The 24,652-nt window shown below is 39.3% G+C and overlaps 1 protein-coding gene across 1 annotated transcript; it reads left to right on the top strand.

The window, feature by feature from the left end:
* The first annotated feature begins 3,544 nt into the window (after nucleotides 1-3,544).
* LOC135247561 (zinc-binding protein A33-like) lies at nucleotides 3,545-12,227 on the top strand. Its single transcript, XM_064321144.1, has 6 exons — nucleotides 3,545-4,484; nucleotides 5,402-5,497; nucleotides 7,224-7,454; nucleotides 8,244-8,266; nucleotides 8,507-8,625; nucleotides 11,078-12,227. Exons 1-6 carry the CDS (start codon nucleotides 4,077-4,079, stop codon nucleotides 11,617-11,619), a joined length of 1,419 nt encoding a protein of 472 aa, XP_064177214.1. The 5' UTR covers nucleotides 3,545-4,076; the 3' UTR covers nucleotides 11,620-12,227.
* The last annotated feature ends 12,425 nt before the right edge of the window (nucleotides 12,228-24,652 follow it).

Below are 24,652 nucleotides of genomic sequence, written 5' to 3'. Positions count from 1 at the left end.
TTACACTATTTTCTTTTTCAAGACACTATCAAAGTGATTTAGGATCAAGACGATAACTTGATATTTCATGGCAATCTCATTTCAAACTACTTTTTTCCTACATTCAATTGTTTTTCACTGGTAACATTAATGCTTGTCTTTTCACCGTTTTATTATGGGATTTTTATATTTATTTTTTACAGTGCAACAAGGTCACCTGCAAATTGACCTGTTTACTGAACTTATCTCACCAAACGATATGGGGTAGGCTGGGTTTAGCTCAAGTTAACCTGTCAGGTGGCAGGTTAGTTTCAGAGCATACGTTACCATAGCATCTGACTCCGGCTTTCTCTGATCCTCGTATTGGGAACTGATAATTCAGGATTTTCCTACATTTTGATTTAATAGATCTGGATAACTTGAGGATCTCGCTTTCTGGAGCAGACCCCAGACAGCACTGCTTGTGTGCCTTTACTGAAACTGCTTTTAAATCTCGCCATCTAGTGGCATGATGGGAGATTGAAACGTGATAATAAAACTTACCGCTTTAACATGTGGCTGGTCTATATCTCATCTGCTTACTGATCATGGCCTGTCCATACTACAGAACAGTGTAACCTTTGGGACTGGCTCTGTGATGGATCAAGTGTGTTTACTGAAACTTCGGGTTGATAGCATGCAGTCTAGATTTAATGAAACTGACTTGTGTGGACTCTGCTGTCCCTTTAGTGTGTACACTCCACCAGCACTAAAATAGCTGCATTCCAGCCTCTTCAGTTATTCTTTGGGGAATAAAAATAGCATCTCCATTGATATGCAGCTGTTTTTTATTTGGAATAAATGTTTCTTATTGTACATATTGCTTGGTTGCCTACTATGTCCAAAACCATGAAAAATAAAATAATTCAAGCCAGTTTATTGTTCAATTACCCACGAAGGGTAACATATAGGACCCTGAGATTTAAGTTCTTACCTACAACAACCATGCTCGCCTGGTGGACAGCAAGAAATTATCACTTTATCCAGCAGGTGAAGCCACCCTACCATATTTGCACCACTGTACCATTTTTCCTTTTTAAGTGAGTTGTCTTCCAGGCATTTATTGTAATTTTGTTTTGCTTAGCCCATCATTCATTCCAGTGACAATTATTATTATTATTTTTTATAATTTCACCTTTTGATATCTGTGGTTATTTTTTTTTCAAATTGAATAATTGAAATAATTTTAGTCTGCATTTATCCGCATTTTAAAGTTCTCCTCTCTACAGATGAAGGCCATGGGCAAGTAGCAGCTATTTCTTGTCTGGGGTGTGTCTTGATTGAGATCATGATAGAGAAGCTGGGTACAGACACATGCTTCTCCAAAACTGATCTTTCTTTCTCTGCTCTTGCTTCCCGAGCGCACACGCACACAAACACACAAATACATGTAGGTAACTGAATGCATATGCGCAGACATGCACATGCAGATACACATGTACACCCACATGAGTGCACATACAGAGACACATACACACATGCAAGCATGCACAAGCATGTGCCCACGCACAGATGCATGCACAATTATAATAGCATACATGCACACATACACAAACATGCTCATGAACATGCAGATTTGCATGCATATATACATGGAGATGTAAATACACACAGGCACACACACACTTAGACAAAACAGTACATTCTATTATAGTTAAAGGGGTCTTTCTGCTGGTCCCCTTTTGTACCTCCTATGGGCTGCTGTATTTAAGTGTGTGCCTTTGTTTGTATGCATGTATCTGCACACATTAATGTGGGTTCTGGCTATATTGATGATTGATAGGTTGTTTCTACATGGAAATTTTTGATTTTGTGCTTTACATTAGAGTTTTTTACATTAGAGTATGCATATAGTGAGCACCATAATGTTTGGGACAAAGGCATAACATTTTTTATATTTGCTTGTAATCCACAATTTGAGATTTATAATCAAACAAAAAGTGGTTAAGGTGCATTTTCAGCTTTTATTTAAGGGTATTTATTTATTTAATACACTTTGCTTTCACCATGTAGAAATTACAGCACTATTTATTCATATTCAGTCTCCCCCATTTCAGGGCACCATAATGTTTGAGACATGTTAATGTTAAGTAAATTAAAGTAGTCCTGTTTTGTACTTTGTCAGATATCATTTGCATATAATAACTGCTTGAAGTTTGTGACCCATAGGCATCACCACGTACTGAGCTTGTTTCTGATTAGTCAGACAGGGTTTTTTTCTTCATTGTAGTGAGAATTCTTCAGTCATCAACTGTAGAGGTCATCCTTGGCCTACCATGTCCGTTACAATTACGGAGCTCACTAGTGGTCTCCTTCTTCTTAATGGTGTTCCAGACAATTCATTTTGTGTAATGTTTGGCATTTGTCTTCTTATACTCATAGTGGCTTTCTTGATTTTCATCGGCACAACTCTGGTCCTCGTGTTGACAGCCACCAATAAGAAACTCCAAGGGCAATCAAAAGCCTAGAATTAAGACTGGATACTTAAAGCTCTCTTATGCTTGTGCTACGATAGCAAATGAACACACCGGAATAATCAGAAACACCAGTGAAAGCGTTTGTCCCAAAACATTATGGTGCCCTGAAATCTATAAAAAGTGCTGTAATTTCTACATGGTGAAACCAAAATGAGCAATAATGGCCTTTCAAAAAAGCTGAGAGTCTGCACTTTAACCACATGCTCTAAATGTTAACATATATGTCAATCTAGATGTGAATCAGTTTAACATTGCTAATGTCATGTAGCCTAATAAAGGCTTGAATTCCCAAACTGACACCATGTACGAAACAGCCAGGAGCTGCATTGAAACCATTAATCTATATTCATAAAGACACACCAAAGAATATGGCTGCTGGATAGTTCCATTTAGGATCATTTTGGGAAAACTCATTTTCTTTGAACTTGTTTTGTTGGATTTTTAAAGACTGGTGCGTTACATCACCTATAATTGTCCTAAAAAATGTTCAAAACCTTTCAGCTCTGCTTAAAGCAGGTTCATAAATCTAATTAGAGCCCTAAATTATGATTTAATGATGATCAGCTGGGAGAAAGCAGAATGGAAAATAAATATGACTGGTGCACACCTTTTATGTAAGCCTTCACTCCCCCAAACACACGGCCATATAGTTGCAGTTGACCATTGTGACTCACACAAATGTGTGGTCACATTATGATATCAAATATGTATATTCCTGTTTAAGAACCATTTTTTCCGCCTTTAATGTCAGCCTATACTGCGTTGAATTCATGCTGTTAAAAAATAGTTTATTCCAGCTTTCACCACTAGAGGGCAAGGAGGCATTTTCTCCTTGTCAGACGGGTAGGCGTGCTGGCCAGCTCTTGCCTTTTCAGGCCAGTAGAAGCGAGAGAAAAAAAATGGCCCAGCTAGCATTTGTCCATCTCTCTGATTCCCTGCTCATTCCAGTTAGTAAGTACACGTACATGTGTTCAAGATAATTTCAGTGTGATTTTCCAGTATTCTGTTCTTTTTATTGTTGTAAAAGTAGATAAACTTTCCCCACTCGTGTGAAGGTGGCTATTTTACCTCCGGTCACAAACACATAGGCCTACGGGTTAATGGCAGCTAGCAGTTCAGTTTACCAACTTTGTACATTTTTTAATGGATCCCCTGTGATGTTATTTGCTATCTAAGGCTCATGTCATAACGTTAAGATGTGTATTAAGCGAAGTTGACAATGTATTTTCCCAGTTTTAAGCTCATTAGCTTCATGTTCATATAATCTGACTAGCCTACTCCCCCCTTTCAAATGTCTTGAAACAAGCAAATTAAATGTTCCTGAATGAATGTGCTATATAAATAAAATTTGCCTGGGCATTTTTATTTAATCCAGGGGGACGCTACTGGCTGCAACTTGTAAATACCTCCAGAGAAGTCAGTTCAGGCACATTATCATCTCTGTATTTGGGCAAGAAGACTGACGACAACAAGCCTGATCAGCCAGTTTGTTCCAATTTTGAACGATATGGGGTGTGTTCTGTCCAAAGTTCAGCAAATCTAAAAGTGAAAATATCAGACAGAGAGGACGGAGTCTGTAAAATGGAGGCTAAAGCTTTGATTCCTGAGGACGAGCTCTGTTGTTCTGTATGTTGTGATATTTTTAAAGAGCCTGTTGTCCTGAAATGCAGCCACAGCTTCTGTGGAGTGTGTCTGAAGCAGTACTGGGCAGGGAAGAGCTCTCGAGAGTGTCCCATCTGCAAGAGAAATGTCTCTGTGGAGGAACCTCCTATAAACCTGGCCTTAAGAATCATTGTGGAGTCCTACTTAAAGCAGAAGACTGAGAGAGAAACTACAGACAAGAGTGACGCTCGCTGTAGTCTTCATGGGGAGAAATTTCTATTCTTCTGTGAACATGACAAAGAGCCTCTTTGTGTTGTCTGTCAGACTTCAAAAAAACACAGAAACCACCCAGTCTGTCCAGTGGAAGAGGCCGTACTGGAACTGAAGGTATTCTATTTTGAATATAATGTATTTCATGTTTTCAAGACACAATCAAATATGAGTAAAATATCAGTTCTGACGGACGGGTGTGGTATGAGGTCTTATACTGTAAATACAGTCAGTCTGGCCTCCACTTCCACTCGCAAAGGCAGCAACAGGAACAAACCTGCTGATCCGGCAAAAGCAGGAAGCACTGTATCTGAAAATGTTTACAACCATTAAAACATCATGTATATTAAACTTTCAGTGTAGGGCTTTATGAATAAAATGCAAGCATGGTTAATCTTGATTGACAGTTGTGCTTGGGGGCCTTTTACAGAGAATATGGCTCCAAACATGAACACTGAAATACGCAGAGCCATTTTAGAAATATATATCAATGATATGTCAAATTAGAAGTACTGACAGGACAAATGTAGATATCACACATGAACTTTAATATAATAAAGGAAACAATCTAATAAAATTGCTGTGAAATACTCTGTTATTTGCTTGGGGAGAGAACTGAGCAACAACCAGGAAGTAAAGAAATCCACAATGACTGGTGGAGACAAGAGCTATACATATGTGCAAAAAATAATTGTACCAATAAGTCAAATCAATTTTATAAGCGCATTAACATTTCTTACAGTCTACTATAAAGTATATTAAATTACAACCCAGCAAAAGTTATTTTTTAATCTTATATGCTGTAAAATTTGACTGGTTTAATTGTTTTGAAAATGCATCACATAAAATGTTATGCTGTGTTATAAGTACTGTATGTTTCACTAATCTTTACTTAATTTATAGCAGGTCTATTTTCCTGACTACTTTCCCCATGTTCTTAACAAGCTGTTGTGACCTTCACTTGTATTGCAGCAGGGTTATCACTGTGCCATTTGTGTCTTTCTGTAAGTGATAACTGATTCATTTAACTCCAGGAGGAACTCAAGCCTGCACTTAATCTTATTAAAGAAAAACTGAAGAGGTTTACTGAGGTTGAACAAGAATGTAAGGAAACAGCAGAACATATCAGGGTAAGGAAAGCAATTAATACTTGCTAAGTACACAAAAATACAAAAGCAATACAGGCATAACAATCACACTGGCTGCCACCATAGGCGGTTTTTCCATAGGTCATAAGTAGGAAATTGGTTGGGGCCTCGTCCGCCAAAGGGGCCTCGTGAATTTGTTTCCTTTATGTTTTTAAATTCATAAAACTTTTTTTTTTCTTGTCACTCCAAACAAATAATAATCTGTAATAGATACAAATAAATCTGTCTGCATGTAAATGTGGGCCTATCCAATTAAATATCTATATTTGCCAATATTTATTATCACCCACATTTCACACTTAATGGACTATTCCACCTTGACCTTCCTGCATTTGCGTCTAATCAATGACGTAGAAATTCGAGTTGCCATCAGAGACAGAGAGTCATGATCTTTGTTACCACAAAGAGTTTTCACAGTGAATTTGAGAAGAGAAAGGGGAAGAAGGAAGATGCCCAGTTTAAGGAAAGTTTGCCTAAACTGACAAAATTCTTTAGTAAAACAGCCAGAGACTCCACGACAGAGGAGCAACAAGTAGAGTGAGAGCACCTATTATCGACCACCCTAACCGCTAGTGTATTTACTTCGTATTTATTAGAACGAACTGGACATTGTTACCTATTTAAATGTACGTCCTGTAAAAATACACATAATAAATTGTCTAAATGTAAAAAACTAACTTCATACATATACATTTAGTTAGATTTTGATATAGTAATACAGCATTATTTACTATATCAACTTTAAGACAAGCAGCACGCTTGGAATTCTCATCGCGACTCATTAAATCCAATGGCGCAGACTTTGCTTCATAATTTCAAACTGCTTTCCTAACGGTTATTTTGCATCCTGCGACTTGGGTTACAACAGTGAATATATATGGATTCTTAGACATGCTGATAGCGACCACCCTTTCTCATATTAACCTCAAATACGCAAGACAGGACACTTATACAGTACGCTAGCAAACTTGTGTCAAGTTCCATTCATTTATATGGGGTGGTCGATACACGTCCCTTAGCAACCAAAATCTAGCGCTGGACCACCTCTTACGTTTACGTTTTCCTGTCTGTCAAACAAAGTTGGTTGATAATAGGTGCTCTCACTCTAGCTGACGTTAGAACAGGTGTAACGTTAGTTGAAGAAGCTGAGCTAGCTAACGTTAGCAGCATTAGTGCTGCCTCAGCCTGTTGTGCACTCACCGCACCTACTAGAACATCTAGCGTTACTGTCTCTGCTGGTTGCGGTGAACCAGCTACAGTGTGGGAGGAAAGTGTCAGAGGCGACGCAGACAGACAGCAGCAGCCCACCACAAACCAGACACCCGCTCGGACCGGGACTTTTACCCCTAGAGAATAGTGAATGTTCAAATGCTTTACCTTTTTTTGTCTTGAAAAAATTAAAGATTATATACTTATCTTCTTCTTGCCATATTGTCTTCTTCTAACTGACTGAAGGTCATTTGAAGTTCTTCATTTAGAATTCTCATTAGGGTCTGTCCTTTAGTTCTGTGGCTTTGTTAACTGAAAAGAGCTGCCTCCAAATAGTTTTTGTTCACTAGCTATGATTGCGTTAAGCAAAATTGACAAGAGCCTCACATTGGTCTTTGCCTGGGGCCTCCAAATCACTAAAACCGCCCCTGGCTGCCACACTTAAATAAGAAAACATAGTTACACTATTCAAGTTTAAAATAGTGTGTTTGAATTCCAGAGTCAGGCCCAGCACACAGAGAGGCAGATAAAGGCAGAGTTTGAGAAGCTCCACCAGTTCCTGCGAGAGGAAGAGGAGGCCAGACTAGCTGCTCTGATGGAGGAAGAGGAGCATAAGAGTCAGATAATGAAGGAGAAGATAGAAAACATCACAGGACACATCTCCACTCTTACAGACAAAATCACAGCTATAGAGAAGGCCATGGACACTGAAGACACCTCCATTTTACAGGTAGGAGCTTGATTTATTGTAATGCAGTATGCGGGTCTGTGGGTTATTCACAATATTTGGCCGTGTTCCCTTATTCTGCACCAATGCAGCAGTGGCCTACTGTGACAGTGTCAAACTCACGGTGCAGGTGTTCAAAGAGATGCATCTGCTCATTTTAATATGTCATCAAATTTTTCTTTTTATATTTTTGAATTTTGTGAAAAATTGGTGTCACCAGAAAGTCAATAGAAAACATGACCACTGCAGAGTAGGACATGTCCTGTATAATTTACAGAAGGCCTCATTTTCCTCACATAATTGTCTTTCACCATTGTGATCTCTATAATAGCAATGACACTGCACACTACATGCAAGTAACTGCTACGAAGTTCAAGACGGATGAAACTGCCTGTTCACTCTCTAGATTTGCAGTCATTCGGAGTTGCTGAGAAATCTTCCAGCCACATGGTAGCCAAATTAATGATCAACAAACCCTGCCCAGCATTTTTATGCACAACCGTGAGAATGCTGGGATGTTCATTGCTTAATTATCTCAGGAGTCACACCTGCGTGGAAGCTCCTGCTTTCAATATTCTTTGCATCCTTCATTTATTCAAGCGTTTCCTTTATTTTGACAGTTACCTGTACATTACAGTACCTTCATTCATATGTGTTTACTGTTAAAATTACGTAACTTTTATTTGCATGGCTCTTGTTTTTCACTTATAAACTTGTCTCATGATGTTCTCTACTGAGTATGTTTATACATGTATACATCTTATCACAATTGTGCTGTTATGTGTTTTTCAGAACTACAAGAACATCAGGGAAAGGTATGCAGACTCTGCCCTTTTTCTAGTGTCTGTTTAAGTCTCTTCAAACCTCTTGATTCAAATCTCTTAAGTCTAGGGCGACATAACTCAGGAGGTAAGAGCGGTTGTCTGGCAGTCGGAGGGTTGCCAGTTTGATCCCCAACCCTGGGTGTGTCGACGTGTCCCTGAGCAAGACACCTAACCCCCAAATGCAGTCCATCTACCATTTAAATCTTGAGTGACTCCTGCTTGTCATTACAGAGCCCAGTGCACACTGCAGGATCCAGAGATGCTCTCAGGGGCTCTGATAGATGTGGCCAAACACCTGGGCAACCTGAAGTTCAGAGTCTGGGAGAATATGCAGATGGTGGTGCAGTACAGTGAGTATCTGGGGCAAAAGTTGAAATCACATTATTTCTGAACATTTAATGAAACATCAAACTCAAAAAACCGAGCTGTATGGTGTGAAAGATAAACATTACAGAATCATCCAGTCTCGGTTCCCGTCAAGTTTAGGAAGATTCTGGGGTTGCACTACACTGCTCTCAATTTAATATCAGAAAACAAGCAAGCACAGAATTAATAGACTATTTAAAACTTAATTAAAACTGCAGTTTGTAAGTTTGGAGAAAATAACTAGTGTTACGGCCGGCTCGAAGGGCCGCAACAAACAAGTCCAATGTACCAAAAAACATTCCGGAAACTAACCTAAAAACACAAACTCAGACATTTATTAGAATAACCAACAAACTAATCACAAACTAAAACAAAGGAAAACCCACAAAGTTCAAACAAAACAATCTTCACAAAAACTACAAACCCATAACCACAAATCAAAACACACACAAAAGAAACCCCAAAGAAGATCTTTCAAAGATAGATCTCCCTTACCTCATACTGCAGAGCTTATGTTGGCCACCGGCAGGTGGAGGCAATCAAGCAATTAAGCAATCAGGCAACTACCTCCTCCTGCACCACCCAGACCAGCAGAGGCAGGGGACGTAACACTAGAAAAAAAAAAAAAAAAAGAAACATTCAACTCCTCCCACCCCTCCCCTCAGCTCTCCCTTCAAACCCTTCCCTATAAGGCCTAATTCATATCAGGAACTATTAGCTGTGTGAATACGTCATGAATGAATTTTATCATCACACCGATACCCAGCCCACATTGGCTTATATACACAACATTTACATATAACAGATCCAGAGTAAATCATAAACCTATTAAAATGCAACAAACACATATCTATTACATATCTGTTACGTCCTCCCGCCTCAGTGGGGGCGCTGGCCGTTTGGACACGCGTGTGTCTTGTTAACGTTAATTGTGAGCACCTGTGGCGGTGCCCTTTTAAGAAGCCTGGAGTCGGCTTCTCAGGAGATGGAGTTTTTTCTCCTCACCTCTCGACCACGGCCGGTCTTGATTTTATCTGGTGTTTTGCCGCTATTTTAGTATTCCTTATATGTATTTAAATAAAGTTATTGGTTATTTGGGAAACCTGATGTCGGCATCGCTTATGTTTGCGGGGCTTGAGAGCAACCGTAAAGCCCTGTTCAAAACAGTATAGACTCCATAAGCAAACCTTCTTATCTTCTTTTTCAGGTTTTTGCAACATACATAGTCATTACATAAATAATAACACCTCATTAGAGACTGAACAAACAGTCCATATTGCCTTCTTTTCCAGGTGTTTGATACAAAGTTAGCCATTTTAAAAACGTCAAACTTAAATAGCAATTTATTCATCATCCCCACCCCCCCAAAACACTTCAGGATTTTGTTTAGACATTTCATGGAAAATTGGTGCTCTTAGATCATCATGTACAGTACAGCATGAAGTGGGATTCATTTTCAATTTCACCCAGATCACATAACAGACATAGTCTTTTTTCTTCAACTACATCATTAGATCTGCCTACCTCAATAGCCAGAGGAAGGATACCGGTTCGTAACTGGGCAACCAGGGACCTTTGGCCTCTGGTTAGGTATGCCATAACGTATGGTTCAGGGCCATAGTTTTGCTTAACATGAATATATGTCCTTAATTTTGGTTTTAGCAATATATTATTAGACCACTTTTCTTCAAAGTTTGATAAAAGCTTATATTTAATAATGTTATATTACACCGTAGGTGATTTCTGTAAATATATTGTAAATCAACTTCCTCAAAAAATGAATCAAGTTCTTTTGTCAATGGGGTGTTGTGTAATTTCACCCTGAATAGCTAGAACTGGAGCAAATTTATGTACCCCAAGAAAACATTGTATGGATCTGTTCTGAATAGAATTGGCGTTTTTGGATTATTTAAAGCCCCATATGCCAGCAGCATAATTCAGTACAGGAGAGACACAGGCATCATAAAGTTGTGAATATGTTGAATAGCCAAGATCTTTGCACACTTTCAATTTATTAATCATTGAGCCTAACAATCTTCCAGCCAAAGTCACTAGGGATTTTATCCCCACCTCGTAGGTCATAAATTCATCCAGGGCAAACCCCAGGTATTTATACACATTAGCATATTCTAGTGGTGATGGTCCAAAAGTGATATTTTGTGTACTTCTTGCTGTACCCTTTTTTCTGAAATGCATTCTCTGGGTTTTACTCTGATTTATTGTATTGCATTGAATTTGCTATGATATATGTTCATTTATTTAATTTCATGATGCAAACAGATTTTGTTTTTAAAGCATAAATCACTATGACTACCGTGTATTTGAAATCAAAATAATTATATACAATTTCCCATGTATGTGACCTAATCTGAATAGAGTATTTGAAATGTGCCTCTTCTCACAGCCTTTTAAATATCTTTCTTCTTGATATTTCAGCTCCTGTGGTGCTGGACCCCAATACTGTACATACCTATCTCTCTCTCTCTGATGATCTGACCGCTGTGAGGGACACAGGTACATACCAGAAATATCCTGACAACCCAGAGAGGTTTAAACCCTGTGGGTGTGTGCTGGGATCTGAGGGGTTTACCTCAGGGAAACACAGCTGGGATGTGAAGGTTGGGAATAAATTAGGCTGGGATATAGGAGTGGCAAAAGAGTCCATCACTAGGAAGGGAAGTATAACATACAGCCCAGAGAGTGGATTCTGGGTCTTAATGCTGAGGAATGGTGATAAGTACATTGCATCTGGAGCTGCCCTCACACTGAAGAGGAAGCCCCAGAGCATCAGAGTGCAGCTGGACTATGACATGGGGGAGGTGTCCTTCTTCGACTCCAGTGACATGTCAGTCATCTACACTTTTAAAGACACATTTACTGAGAGAGTGTTTCCGTACTTCTCTCCCTGTTTGAAAAAGGATAAGAATGAAGGACCCCTGCAAATATGCCCAGTGAAAATCTCTGTGAAAGTGATGTAAAACCAGTGAAGGTATTTGTTTTAAAAAAAAGAACAAAGTAGAGATGTTGTTCTTGGAAAGAACTTTTGTTGTTTCTAATGTGCCTCAGCATGCCTGGTTGCTGATTTGGGTACTCTGGGGTAGACTTGCTGGAGATGTGAATTGATCAAGGTGAGGTGGTTGATGGCCTACCAGAAATAAATGGGAGGCAGACATACACTCAGATAACAGTGATCATTTGGTTAATGTAATCAGCCTCAGTATGCATGAATACTGATTTGGGACAGACCAGAGGAAGTGCAAAGGGGGATGTTTAATAGTCTGTCAGAAGAGAGCAGACATGCATACAGAGGTAACAGTTGAACAGTTGAACTGCTTGATTTCCTGCAACTTCATTGCTAGATTTTGTTCTGGAAAAGGGGTACAAATCTGGTGCTTGAACAATACTGTATTGTGTCTTACCTGCAATGCTTTTACCTCATATCTTTCATGCTGTACAGGAGACAATTTTTGTTTATTAATGTAAATTGGTATTGATCTAAACTTTTGAACTAATAATTTACTTTGCAAAGGACCAAATTCCATCATACCTAAAGAATACTATAGAATAAATACATTTATTATTATTATTATTATTATTATTATTATTATTATTATAATTAATTCATTCATTTATTGGGTTTTGTTTTGATCTAGCTAATAGGACAAATCATTTCATATAATGTTTATACATAAATTATAGATTCAGATACAGATTCTTCTGGTTTAATCAAATTCTTTTATATCTGATTTATTTAATTCCTGGGTGGATAAGTCAGTGTACAAGCTTGAAATGTTTGCGTATCGTGAAGACCTAGTCAGATTGATTGCATCAGTTTCCTGTGCTCTTCAGATTTTACTTTACAGATGCAGTGAAGAATAAATTCACCCTGTCAGCTCCATGCTGTAGGATTTACATCTGAGCCTTCAGTAGCCTCACCTGCACACCTGCCATTGGTCTCTCATTCCCTTTCATTGAATGACAGTTATTATACAACATTTATTAGAATAATCAACCATAATTAAATAATTGATTTACACAATTTAATTTATTTTACATTAATAACTTTTTCTATAAGGCAATAACAATAAAAAAATACACTTTATTTGTTACACCTATTCAACTGCTCGTTAACACAATTATCTAATCAGCCAATCACGTGGCAGGAACTCAATGCATTTAGGCATGTAGACACGGTCAAGGCAATCTGTTGAAGTTCAAACCAAGCATCAGAATGGGGACGCCACAGCCTACCTGAGTATTGTTGCTGACCATGTCCATCCCTTTATGACCACAGCATACCCATGTTTAAATGGGTACTTCCAGCAGGATAACGTGCCATGTCACAAAGCTCAAATCATCTCAATCTGGTTTTTTGAACATGACAATGAGTTCACTGTACTCACATGGCCTCCACAGTCACCAGATCTTAATCCAATAGAGCACCTTTGGGATGTGGTGGAACAGGAGATTGGCATCATGGATTTGCAGCCGACAAATCTGCAGCAACTGCGTGATGTTATCATGTCAATATGAACTAAAATCTCTGAGGAATGTTTCCAGCGCCTTGTTGAATCTGTGCCACGAGAATTAAAGCAGTTCTGAAGGCAAAATGGGGTCCAACCCAGTGAGTGTACGTAGTCAAACAGAACCCCATATTACTCCCTATATTTTCAGATTTGTCCATTATTCTACTGTTGTGGTTCACTGAAACATGAAAAAAATGTTTTACACATCAATATTAGTAAAAATACAACACAACCTAGTTAATTAACCCTCTAAAACGTCATGTTTCCAATGTCCCTCATTGTGGTTCTGTGCTCACTCCACTCCAGAATATTTGATAATAATATGATTAATAATCAATTAAGATTAATTGATGAATTAACATATTCATCAGCAGGGCAAGCCACACTGTAAAAAGTACAGAATACAAAAAATGTCAAGCCAATTTATTTCACTAAATGTTTTAGTTTTGAGCAGAATTTAGATTTTTAAACTTTGTGGTAAATTTATGCTATTGAACAACAATTATTATAAAACCTTAAAACCTGCCTTTACATTTTCAGTATTTTAGCTTTTTTGACAGTGCATAATCTAAAAGAAACAAATGTATAACAGTCAAAAACAGCACGCCATAATTAGGTGAAAAATAGGTTGGTGCTTTTGCCTAAAAAAAAAACATGGCAGTTGTTGATGTCGAAGTTTCACTTAATTTTGTCCACCCCTGTATGTTCTTGCTTATTTTTTTACCCCACAAACACCTTTATTTTTACATTGGTTCTGTGTAAAATTATTAGTCTCATGAACTTGGTTTTGTATTTGAATGAAGTAATAAAAAGTAATCGAATCTCGGCTTGGGCCTTTCTCTGTGGAGTTTGCATGTTCTCTCCATGTCTGCATGGATTTCCTCTGGGTACTCCGGTTTCTTTCCACAGTCCAAAGACTATGCAGGTAGGCTAATTGGAGACGCCAAATTGCCCATTGGTATGAGTGTGTGTGCCCTGCCATAGATTGGCAACCTGTAATCCTGCCCTTCGCCCAATGCATGCTGGGATAGGCTCCAGGAGCCCCTGCAACCCTGTTCATGATAAGCAGGTATAGATAATGGATGGATGAAGTAATAAAATGTATTTCACATGTAATAAAATGTATTTCACAAAACTGCTAATATTCTCTGAGCTGAATAGCACAATGTGAGTTAATGCAACACATTTTTGGTCGCTGTGCCAACATAAAAGCTTGGAATTCGTAATTCACCCAATCTTAGAATTTGTAATCCACAGAACCTTGAACCTTAAAAGTTGAGCAAACTTAAACCTGCTTCTGTAATCAGTTCCTAAAAAAAGAGAAACTCTACCATTTTTTTTACATTGTATATCAGATACACCTTTGTCAACATAATGACTACAAGCAAAAGAAAGACATCGCTTTGCTTAGATGACATCACTGTCAGAGACACATACACTGGGATGACATCGCTGTAATAGACATAGACACCCTCTCTGGGATGATCTGAAAAGCTCCAGGATTTGCTCAGTGTATAAATTAGCACTGAACTATGGGAAGAGTTTCTCGGTAAATGAGTCTCAGCTAAATTTATGTCTCAGCCCCACCCCACAGCCATAATGCCTATAACTGTGGCTTCCATTAGACCCCACCCACAGTATCTCCTCACCCTTCCTAATTGGTGCTTGTTGCTCTCAGCACACAGAAGTAGTGTAGCGGTTGGCACAGACTCCCATGACCTGAGCGACCCAGGCTGATACTGGATTTGTGGCACTCTAATCATGAGTGTGTAATATGTTAATGATACACTGTCTTGAAAAACTATAGCATTTATGACAATATGCAGTTCTTCCGAAAGAGCTAATATATCTAATTGTGGTTTAATCCTTTCAAGATGTAAACCCTGGCAAATGATTTCCATATCCCTTATCCACTGGGTTGTCCAAGAAAGACACACCACACTGTAAAAAAAAAAAAGAACGGTAGAAACAGTTTTGGTAAAATGTAAAATGTACATTATTTTCTTTTTCAAAACACTGTCAAAGTCATGTAGAATAACGATAACTCGATATTTCAATGATAAATGTTCTATTCCTACATTATTTTTTTTTTCATTGACAGCATTAACGCTCGTCTTTTCACCATTTTTTAATGCAATTTTTATTTTTATTTATTCCAGTTTATCAAGGTCACCTGCAAAGTGACTGGTATCTTGAATTTGTATCACCAAATGATATGGGGTAGGTTGGGTTTAGCTCAAGTTAACCTGTCAGGTGGCAGGTTAGTTTCAGAGCAAACGTTACCATCGCATCTGACTCAGGCTTTCTCTGATCCTCGTATTGGGAACCGATAATTCAGGATTTTCTTACATTTTGATTTAATAGATCTGGATAACTTGCCGAACCTGCTTTCTGGAACCAACCCCAGTCAACACTGCTCGTCTGCCTTTTCTGAAACAGCTGTTAAATATCGCCATCTAGTGGCACATTGTGAGACTGATAAGTTACATTACATTACATTACATTCATTTAGCAGACGCTTTTATCCAAAGCAATAAGTGGTAGTGAAACAAACTTACAGCTTTAATTTGTGGTTGGTCCTTTCCTCATCATGGCCTGTCCATACTACAAATCAGCATAACCCTTGGGACTGTAATTATGCAATCATTGGCTCTGTGATGGTGTAAGTGTGTTTACAGAAACTCCAGGCTGATAGCATGCAGCCTAGATTTAGTGCTGTCTTCAGTGGAACTGGCTTGTGCAGACTCTGCAAAGTTCAGTAGGCTATTTGGTAAAATCTAACAACCCTGCTGTCCCTATAGTGTGTACAGTCCACCAGCACTAAAATACCAGCGTTCCAGCCTATTCATATAGACCCTGGACTTTTTAATGAAATGCATATCCATTGATATGCAGCTGTTTCTTATTTGGAATAAATGTTTCTTATTGTACAAATTTCTTGGTTGCAGACCTACTATGTCCACAATAATAGAAAACAAAATAACGCAAGCCAGTGCATTGTTGAATTACCCTCAAAAAGTAAATCACAGGACCCTGTGATTTCAGTACCACCTACACCAGCTACACTTTCCTGGAGAGTGAAAAGTGACCACTGCACATTTTCCACTAGATGGAGCCAGTCTACCACTTTTGCATCATGAATTTTCTTTAGTAAGTGCAGCGCCAGCCATTTGTTGTTAATTGACTTGCTTAGCATGTCATTTATTCCAGTGACCATAAAAAAAGATTTTCAAAAATATCACCTTTTGATATCTGTGGTTAATTAAAAAAAAAAAAAAAAAATAGAATAACTACAATTATGTCAGTCTGCATTTATCTGCATTTTTATAACATCCACACTCATGAATTTCCTCTTAAAGATAATATTACATACATAAATATGGTTTCTGTTATTGTATAGCCACTTTTTCTGAATGTACTTGATGATATAACTTACTTTGGCTCATGACTGCATGAAGTTTTCCTCAATACAGACAAGGGGCAGGTAGCAGATATTTCTTGCCGTGTTTCTTGACGTGTTTCTTGATTCAAATGATGACACAGAAGATGGGGACAGACACATGCTGCTCCAACACTGATCGTTTTCCCTCTTTCTTTCTTTGTTCTTCCTTCACAAGCGTGCACACACACACAAATACATATGTAGAAACTGAATGCATAAGCATGGACATGTACACTCAGATACACATGTACACTCACATGGGTACACATACAGAGACACACATGTAAGTATGCACAAGCATGTGACCACACACAGATGCATGCATGAAAACTATGCCATATGTGCACACATACACAAGCATGCTCATGAACATGCATATTTGCATGCAAACACACACACACACACACATGCACACACACGTAGACACCACAGTACATTCTATTATAGCTAATGGGGTTTTCCTGCTACTCCCCTTTTATGCCTCCTATGGGCTGCTGTATTTAAGTGTGTGCCTTTGTTTGTATGCATGTATGTGTACACATTTGTGTGGGTTCCGGCAAACATTCCCATGTAAATTTAATTATGTGATAAATTTCAAAAGGGTTGCACGATGTTTCAGTAAACAAAGAAAGTGAATGACTGCAGCACACTGCAATTGAAAGGTCACTTGCTCTGCCCTGCAGTTTGAGCAATATGGAACGTTGGGACACTTAGTGTTTTAATTGCAGCATTCTGGAGTTCTGCTGCCTAGTGATGGTTCTGTTTGTTTGGTCAGACTGGTACTGTTTAGTATGAATGCATGTTCTCCCCTCCCACCCTACTGGCTGCTGTACTTTTGTTTGTAACACACTGATCAGTTTTTGCTGTTCAATAAAGTGTTTCAGTAGAAGTAGGGGCGACATAGCTCAGGAGGTAAGACCGATTGTCTGGCAGTTGGAGGGTTGCCGGTTCAAACCGCGCCCTGGGCATGTCGAAGTGTCCTTGAGCAAGACACCTAACCCCTAACTCCTAACTGCTCTGGCGAATGAGAGGCATCAATTGTAAAACGCTTTGGATAAAAGCGCTATATAAATGCAGTCCATTTACCAAGTATGTAATGGATTGATAAAGGCAGACATCACCATTGTGCCCTAGGCTTAATGCTACATTCAAAAGAGCTGTTGAGTTTTCATCTCTGTGGTCTTCAGACGGTGGTGATTCACAGCACAGTTGATGGAAATCTGCTCTTGTTTTAGTTCCTGCACCTCCCACAGTTTGAGCTCCTGCCTTTATTTCATTGAATCAATTCTGTTTGACTGTTTGCTGTGCTCTGATGAGAGTCATCCGGATGGAAATGTTTTGGTTAGGAAAGGGCTCTGGTCATGATCTGAACAACTAGCCATGATACACTGAGCCTGGAAAAAAAAACCAATAAACAGCCCAAAAGTGTATGCACGCACACACACACACACACACACACGCACACCCACACAAGCACATACGCACACACACGTACACACACACACACACACGCGCGTGCGCACGCACAGACACACACACACGCACACAAGCACATACGTACACACACACATACGCACACACGCGCGCGCACACACACGCACACAAGCACATACGCACACACGCGCGCGCACACACATGCACACACACACGCACACACACACACGCGTGCACACACACACGCACACAAGCACATACGCACACACACACGCACACGTGCGCGTGCACACAGACACACGCACATATGCACACACACACATACACACGCACACGCACACAAGCACATACGCACACACACACGTACACACACATGCACACACGTACACACACACAAACACACTCAAATGTAACACAAGTGAAGGGGACAGGTGAAGTTTGAGGGTGTGTCCCATGTTAGACTGGTTAGAAGCGCATTCAGATATGATTTATATACTTTTTCCATGCTTTCCACTCATAAAAGAAGGAATATGAAATGCAGTCCTTCAGGGAATGTTGCATAACTACCAGCTAGTTCAATCATTTTTTTAAATTTCATTTAGAATACTTAACCCCCATTTTGTCCTCAGAGTTAAACATGCCCTATCCTGAATTTTAGTAGCAGTGAAAACCCAAGAAAAGTCATTTTTTTAACATGCAATTTGATGACTTCCTGGAGTGAACATTCCAGTACAAGTTTTACGTATTTCTATAAAATTAGTTCACCATCAAGGTACGAAGATTGTCTTACAGTTTTTTACGATTGCTTTGATTCATTTTGCACAACTGAGTTTCAATGTGAAAAACTCTTAACACAGAATGCTATACTGCTCATTTGGGTACAAAAAAAGTATAGCATGCAAAATAAAAATACCAGTGTCAAATCAGGGAATATTATATGCAAAAGTTTATCACAGCAGCAGAACATTAGATATTTCAAACAATGAAGTTAAATCATTGCTGCATTTTCAATATACAACAGTCATCATCAAATAATGCTGCCAAACACAAAATCCTTCTGATCGAAAAAGAGTTTGAAAGTGTTCTTTGGTCATAACGCAAAAAAACTATGCAATGGTCATTTCCTCATAAGTACTTGAAATTATGTACAGCAAGCATCCCCTGTGATAGACTGCAGTATAGCACTTGTGTTTTTATGAAAGACAAACAAAATATTAGATTAGATTATATATAAATTTAATCATTAAAGAAAAATCATACAGTAATGCAGTACTGTAAACTCAGCTGCATTGTAAAGTAAAAATAAAAACAACAGTAAAAGCAAAAACAGTTACAGTAACAACAAACTGTGAAGTAAAAAAAAAACTTATTTTCAGTGCTTAAGCAGCATTTTGCCTCTCCGCTGCATTTGGCCACAGAATTTCATCGACGTCGCATCTGTCTTCATTGGCAAGACAGCGCTGGCCTGAAGGAGCGTTGCCTGCTCATATGGACGCCTATTGTATACCTTCCACCTCCAGGCCGAGAAAAACTCCTCGAAGGGGTTTAGAAAGGGAGAGTAAGGTGGAAGGAATTTTGATCGGAACTCTGGATGAGCTGTAAACCAGTCTTGCACAGCCAATGCACGATGGAAGTTTACATTGTCCCAGACAATGATGAACACCATCTGAGCATTTGGCTGTATGAGACGGTTGTACAGCCCACCCAGAAAATGTATGAGGCGCACGGAGTTGTATGCCCCCAGCAGAGGGTCATGACCCTGTCCTTCGTTACCAACCTCAACCTCACCGACCTGCTCCATGTTGTCAGAAACTGCCATTCAGGTTTCTAAGCAGCCTTTCATGGCGTGGTGAAGAGATTATCAATTATGTTGCAATGCTACTCACCTGGGCAAGGTTGTTGGAAGTACTGCGACTACAAACACCTGTTTAATTGATTTAGTGATCTGCATTTGTAGTAATAAGAATTTGAACATTGTTGTAATATTAGGTGGCTGTATTCTGAGAATGGAGCATATGATTGGCACTTCGTATTAACAGTTTTGCACTTTGCATTATGAGTTTTGTACATTGAAATTCTGCTGTGCAAAGCAATCGTAAAAAACTGTAAAACATCTTAACCCTGCAGTCATAAAATCATGAGTCATAGTCAAAGTCAAAAGTCACACCTATTATAGCAAAAGAATCATCATGGTGTGTGTTTTGTAGTAAAAAATAAGTGAAAACTGATTAAATACAGTCTCTAGGCTGTAAAAAAGGAAAAGAGATATTCACTTATTTATTGTTGAGCAACAAGGTATGTCTACACAAGAAATATTCATTTAGGGTTTAAAATTCAATGAAGAGACTTTTTTCCAGGGGGTCTGATGGAGGTGGGTCATTTTTGACCGGCATGGGAGTAATTTTGACCCTGTTGACATGCCGTGCATGGGTAATATGAAGACAACATAAGGGTAAATGAGTGATGTGCATGTCTAATTATGAATTAAAATGACATTATATTGTCATTGTACTGTCATTGTTCAATTCCAAAATTATTTCCATCAACTACTCATGAGTTAAAAAAAAAAACAATATTCTTCTGCAGGCTATATTAACAGTTATTTATCGCATCACCATGGACAATGGCTTGCATCATTACAGGAAGCTATTGTTTCAGGACCTCACTCATATGCACTGTACATTATATTCATTCAGCAGATGCTGTTATCTACAGTTACTTACAATAAAGGAGAATATAAGCACATCCATTAGAGTTATGTGAGTAACTGTGTTCCTGTAATCTTGTTCCTGTGATCTGTTGTTCTGTAGGTTTCCATTTCAACCCTATTTTACCATACCTGATTCTACTAATCATCAGCTCAATGAGATCTCTAGTTACATTACATTACATTACAGGCATTTAGCAGACGCTCTTATCCAGAGCGACTTACACAACTTTTTTTTTTTTTTACATAGCATTTTACATTTTATCCATTTATACAACTGGATATATACTGAAGCAATGCAGGTTAAGTACCTTGCTCAAGGGTACAACGGCAGTGACCTTACCTGGGAATCGAACCTGCGACCTTTTGGTTACAAGTCCAGTTCCTTACCCACTGTGCTACACTCCGTCCTACAGTTGTTCAATGAGGTGTACTGTGTTAGGGCTGGAGTGAAAACCTACAGGACGATAGATCTCCAGGAACAGGGTTGGGCAGCCCTGCTATAATTGTGCCAAAAAATGTCCCCAAACCTTACAGCTTAAAGTTTAAAGCTTAGGTTTATGTTCCAGCTTTAAGATGGAACATAAACCTAATTAGAGCTCTATATTATGCCCTGAGCAGTGCTCAACTGGTAGGGAATGAAAAAGAGAGTCATCCATTTGACAGCATTTACTGGGTGCCTGTGTAGATTCTCACTCCCCAAATACATGGGAGTGCACTTGCAGTTGACCATACTAAATAGAGAAGAAGTATTCCCAATCAAGAATGAAAATAATCTGCTAAAGGCTTCAGAATATTAAACACATGGGGCTGCTGTCTCCCAGAGCCACAGTCATTGACCATAGTCACAGAGACTTGTTACATTTTGTAGAGCCTTATTAGAAAGCCAGTATCACCAATAATCATATTGCATGAGTGAAAGGCACACTGTAGAATAATACATACTATATATATATATATATATATATATATATATATTTATACAGGAGGACTCAATAATGAAAAAAAACGAATAAAAAAAACATATGAAAACCTTTTCCTTAATTAAATATATTTAACAATCCACCAGGCTATTGTTTTTATTTACAGTTAAAACTTGTTTTGATTATCATTTTGAGCTTCCAGCCTCGCAGTGTGATAAGCTTTTGTGCATGCATGTGCTTGAGTGTGTGCATGAGAGAGTAAGAATGTGTGCGGACATGTGCATTAATGCATGTGCATGTGATACTGACCTGGTTCTCAGATATTTGCATGAAGCGGGTGGTGAGGCATACAATGTCAGGATCTGCCCTGTGTCTGCAAGCTGCTTTCACTCTGTGTGTTTCTTTTCAAATTAAAACATTTTACATTCTTTAAATTCCTTCCAGGCTATAAATACCGTTGGTACTATCGTTCTCCACATGAGCCAAGCACTGCTTTTCACCTGAAAGCTTCAAACCACCAAGTTCATCCGTCCGGCTCCTCTCTGTACGCAGAGACAGCTATTTGAGTATTGTTTTATTGCTTCCTGTGTAAAAAGGTAGTAGAACTTTAAATGCGTGGGCATAACCTGATTTTATGGGTTTCGTATTTAGGCAGTGGCAACTTAAAGCTGCTTGTAAAATGATTGAGCAGACAGGCAGCAGCTGGGGAAGCAGGTCACGCCACCGTTTCACTAAGAGCGTCTGGAGTCGATGAACACGGCAACCTGGAGAAAAGCTCTGAAAGATTTATGATTTTATTTATTTATTTATTTTTTTGCAGGGTTGCTCGCTGGGTGGAAGCATATGTCTATCGTTTCAGCTTCAGATGCAGTGGAGAGAAGGAGCTTGTTCTGTAGTAAGAGCCACTGCACAGCTGTTGTGTGAGTCAGAGAGTGGCAGAGAATTACCTGCCTGTGATTCCAAGCACACCCACAAGAGGCAGTAGAGAGCAGAAAAGTGATTTAACATCCGGAGTCCTGAAGAGAAATCACCCAAGTTAAACCACCCACTGGTTTAAGAAGGCAGTAAGGTGTCACTGGTAAAGCCTCATGTCATCACATCACTGCTATTGAAGAAGCGAAGGGAACACGGAAGGGGAAGCGGTTCCACAGGAAGTGTGGTCGTCAAGCATTTGGCACGGAAGTAATATCGCAGTGTTTTAGCACCTCCGCTGAGAACTGGATCAGAAAAAATGAAATGGAGTTCAGCTCTTTGCACAAGGCTACCTCAACAGGCTTGAGGAAAGAGGTAGTCGGAGACTCGGAGCCATTTAGATGAAGAGAATGGGGGATCAATAGAAGAAGAAAATAAAACCAAACCACGCCCAGTACTGCATGTCAGGCAAACGCTGTGATCTGAGCATGCTTACATACTACAAAGCATGCACAGAAGTATGGTATTTTGGAGCTGATGTGTGATAGGACTGCTATATCACTGAAGTAAGCAGCAGCGACACAGCACAGAAACTCCATAGATGTTTTTTTTGCGAACTAGGGTGGAAAGGAAATAGATTCATGTGCTGAAGCTCAGAAGCTTACCATAGTTATATATATATATATACTGTATATATATCAAAGAACACCCCACCCTCTCTTTCTCTCACACATACACACACACACACACATATATATATATATACTGTATATGTGTATGTGCGTGTGTGTATGAGGGAGTGGGGTAGGGGATGTAATTGTGGGTGGGGGCATAGTCCACAGAATCACAAAAAAAAATTTTCTTTGTGGTTTTGACAGGAAGAAAAGTTATATATTTGAGCCTTTTGACAGCAGAGAAAGAGCCATTGTTTAGATAACAAGTTCTTTGATCCGTTGGCATTGGGCTGATGATGTCATCAAAATCATTAGCAGAGCTGGCGTGGGGGCCCCCGCCACAGAGCCGCATGAAATTACTCAGAGGGGATAACAGAGGTCTCTGTTACCACCTGCATTGGGCTGACTCTTTCCCCAGCAGGGTTACATATAGCACTGAGCCCCTGTCTACCAAAGAGATGCACACTGATGATGTCATTCAGAGGAGCTGGCTGGAACTCCACAGACACCAGAATTTCCTGTTTTAAGCCACACTGTCAGTGGTGTGGTGGGAATGAAAACAGAACTGGCTACGTGGTTTTATTCCTAATATCAATTGTGCCAATTTAGCAGGATGTTGTTTTTGCTAAGGCAACAATTGCCATAGTTCTGTTTCCTTAGTTATTAATTTGGTGTAAAAAAAAAAAAAAAAAACTGCATTAGCTTCATACAAAACAAAGATGTTGAGGGCATTTGCTTTTCTTAAGCAAAATCATGGCTTGTGCATTCATTGGTAGACAGATAAGACACATGGGTTTTACGTTGCTCTTGTTAAGTCTCACTCTGCCATGCGGGCTTAGGGGGATTTGGATACCACCCTGGCAACACAAGCAGTCCCTGTCCCAGAAGACCAACACTGTCTCTCAGCACTTTCATTCTTGTTGTACATTTGCAGAGGAGGCACCTGGAGTGAATCAGTCTCTCGCTGAAAAGTAGGCTAAAGCACCACACCGTTTCACAGTGTTGGAATATGACAGGGGCAACTGCACCCCTGCCGAAATTCATTGCAGTTTTATCCATTACATTACATGGCATTACATGACATTATTTCCATCCCTGTCCAAGGCCATTTTCACTGAACATGCGTCCACACGGCAAGGCGAGCTTACGTCATGCACTTATCCATCTGTACAGTGTTTCCTGAAGTGGTGACACTTACGTGCCTAGCTAAGGGGTATAACAGCAGGGTCCCATCTGGGGTTTTGGGACTAGTCAAGTCGTGATTCCTGCATCACCCTTGGATTTCCAAAATGTCCTGTAGAATAAAGCATTGGCCATTTCTCCATTGCAGAAACTGCCTGTGCTTTATTTTCTAGTTTTTCAAGGTCACCAGAAGTTGTCAACCTTAAGCTTA

The sequence above is a fragment of the Anguilla rostrata genome, chromosome 2 (genome assembly GCF_018555375.3).
Source record: "Anguilla rostrata isolate EN2019 chromosome 2, ASM1855537v3, whole genome shotgun sequence".
In the NCBI taxonomy this organism is placed as follows: domain Eukaryota; kingdom Metazoa; phylum Chordata; class Actinopteri; order Anguilliformes; family Anguillidae; genus Anguilla; species Anguilla rostrata.
Note: the sequence above shows the minus strand (reverse complement) of the source record. Positions and strands in the feature narration are given on the sequence as shown.

What these genes read in the sequence shown, in the direction of transcription:
- LOC135247561 (XM_064321144.1), top strand. Translation starts at nt 4,077, where the DNA reads ATGGAGGCTAAAGCTTTGATTCCTGAGGACGAGCTCTGTTGTTCTGTA. An exon ending in AGGCCGTACTGGAACTGAAG is followed by an intron (nt 4,485 to 5,401) that starts GTATTCTATTTT and finishes ATTTAACTCCAG; the next exon opens with GAGGAACTCAAGCCTGCACT. An exon ending in TACAAGAACATCAGGGAAAG is followed by an intron (nt 8,267 to 8,506) that starts GTATGCAGACTC and finishes TTGTCATTACAG; the next exon opens with AGCCCAGTGCACACTGCAGG.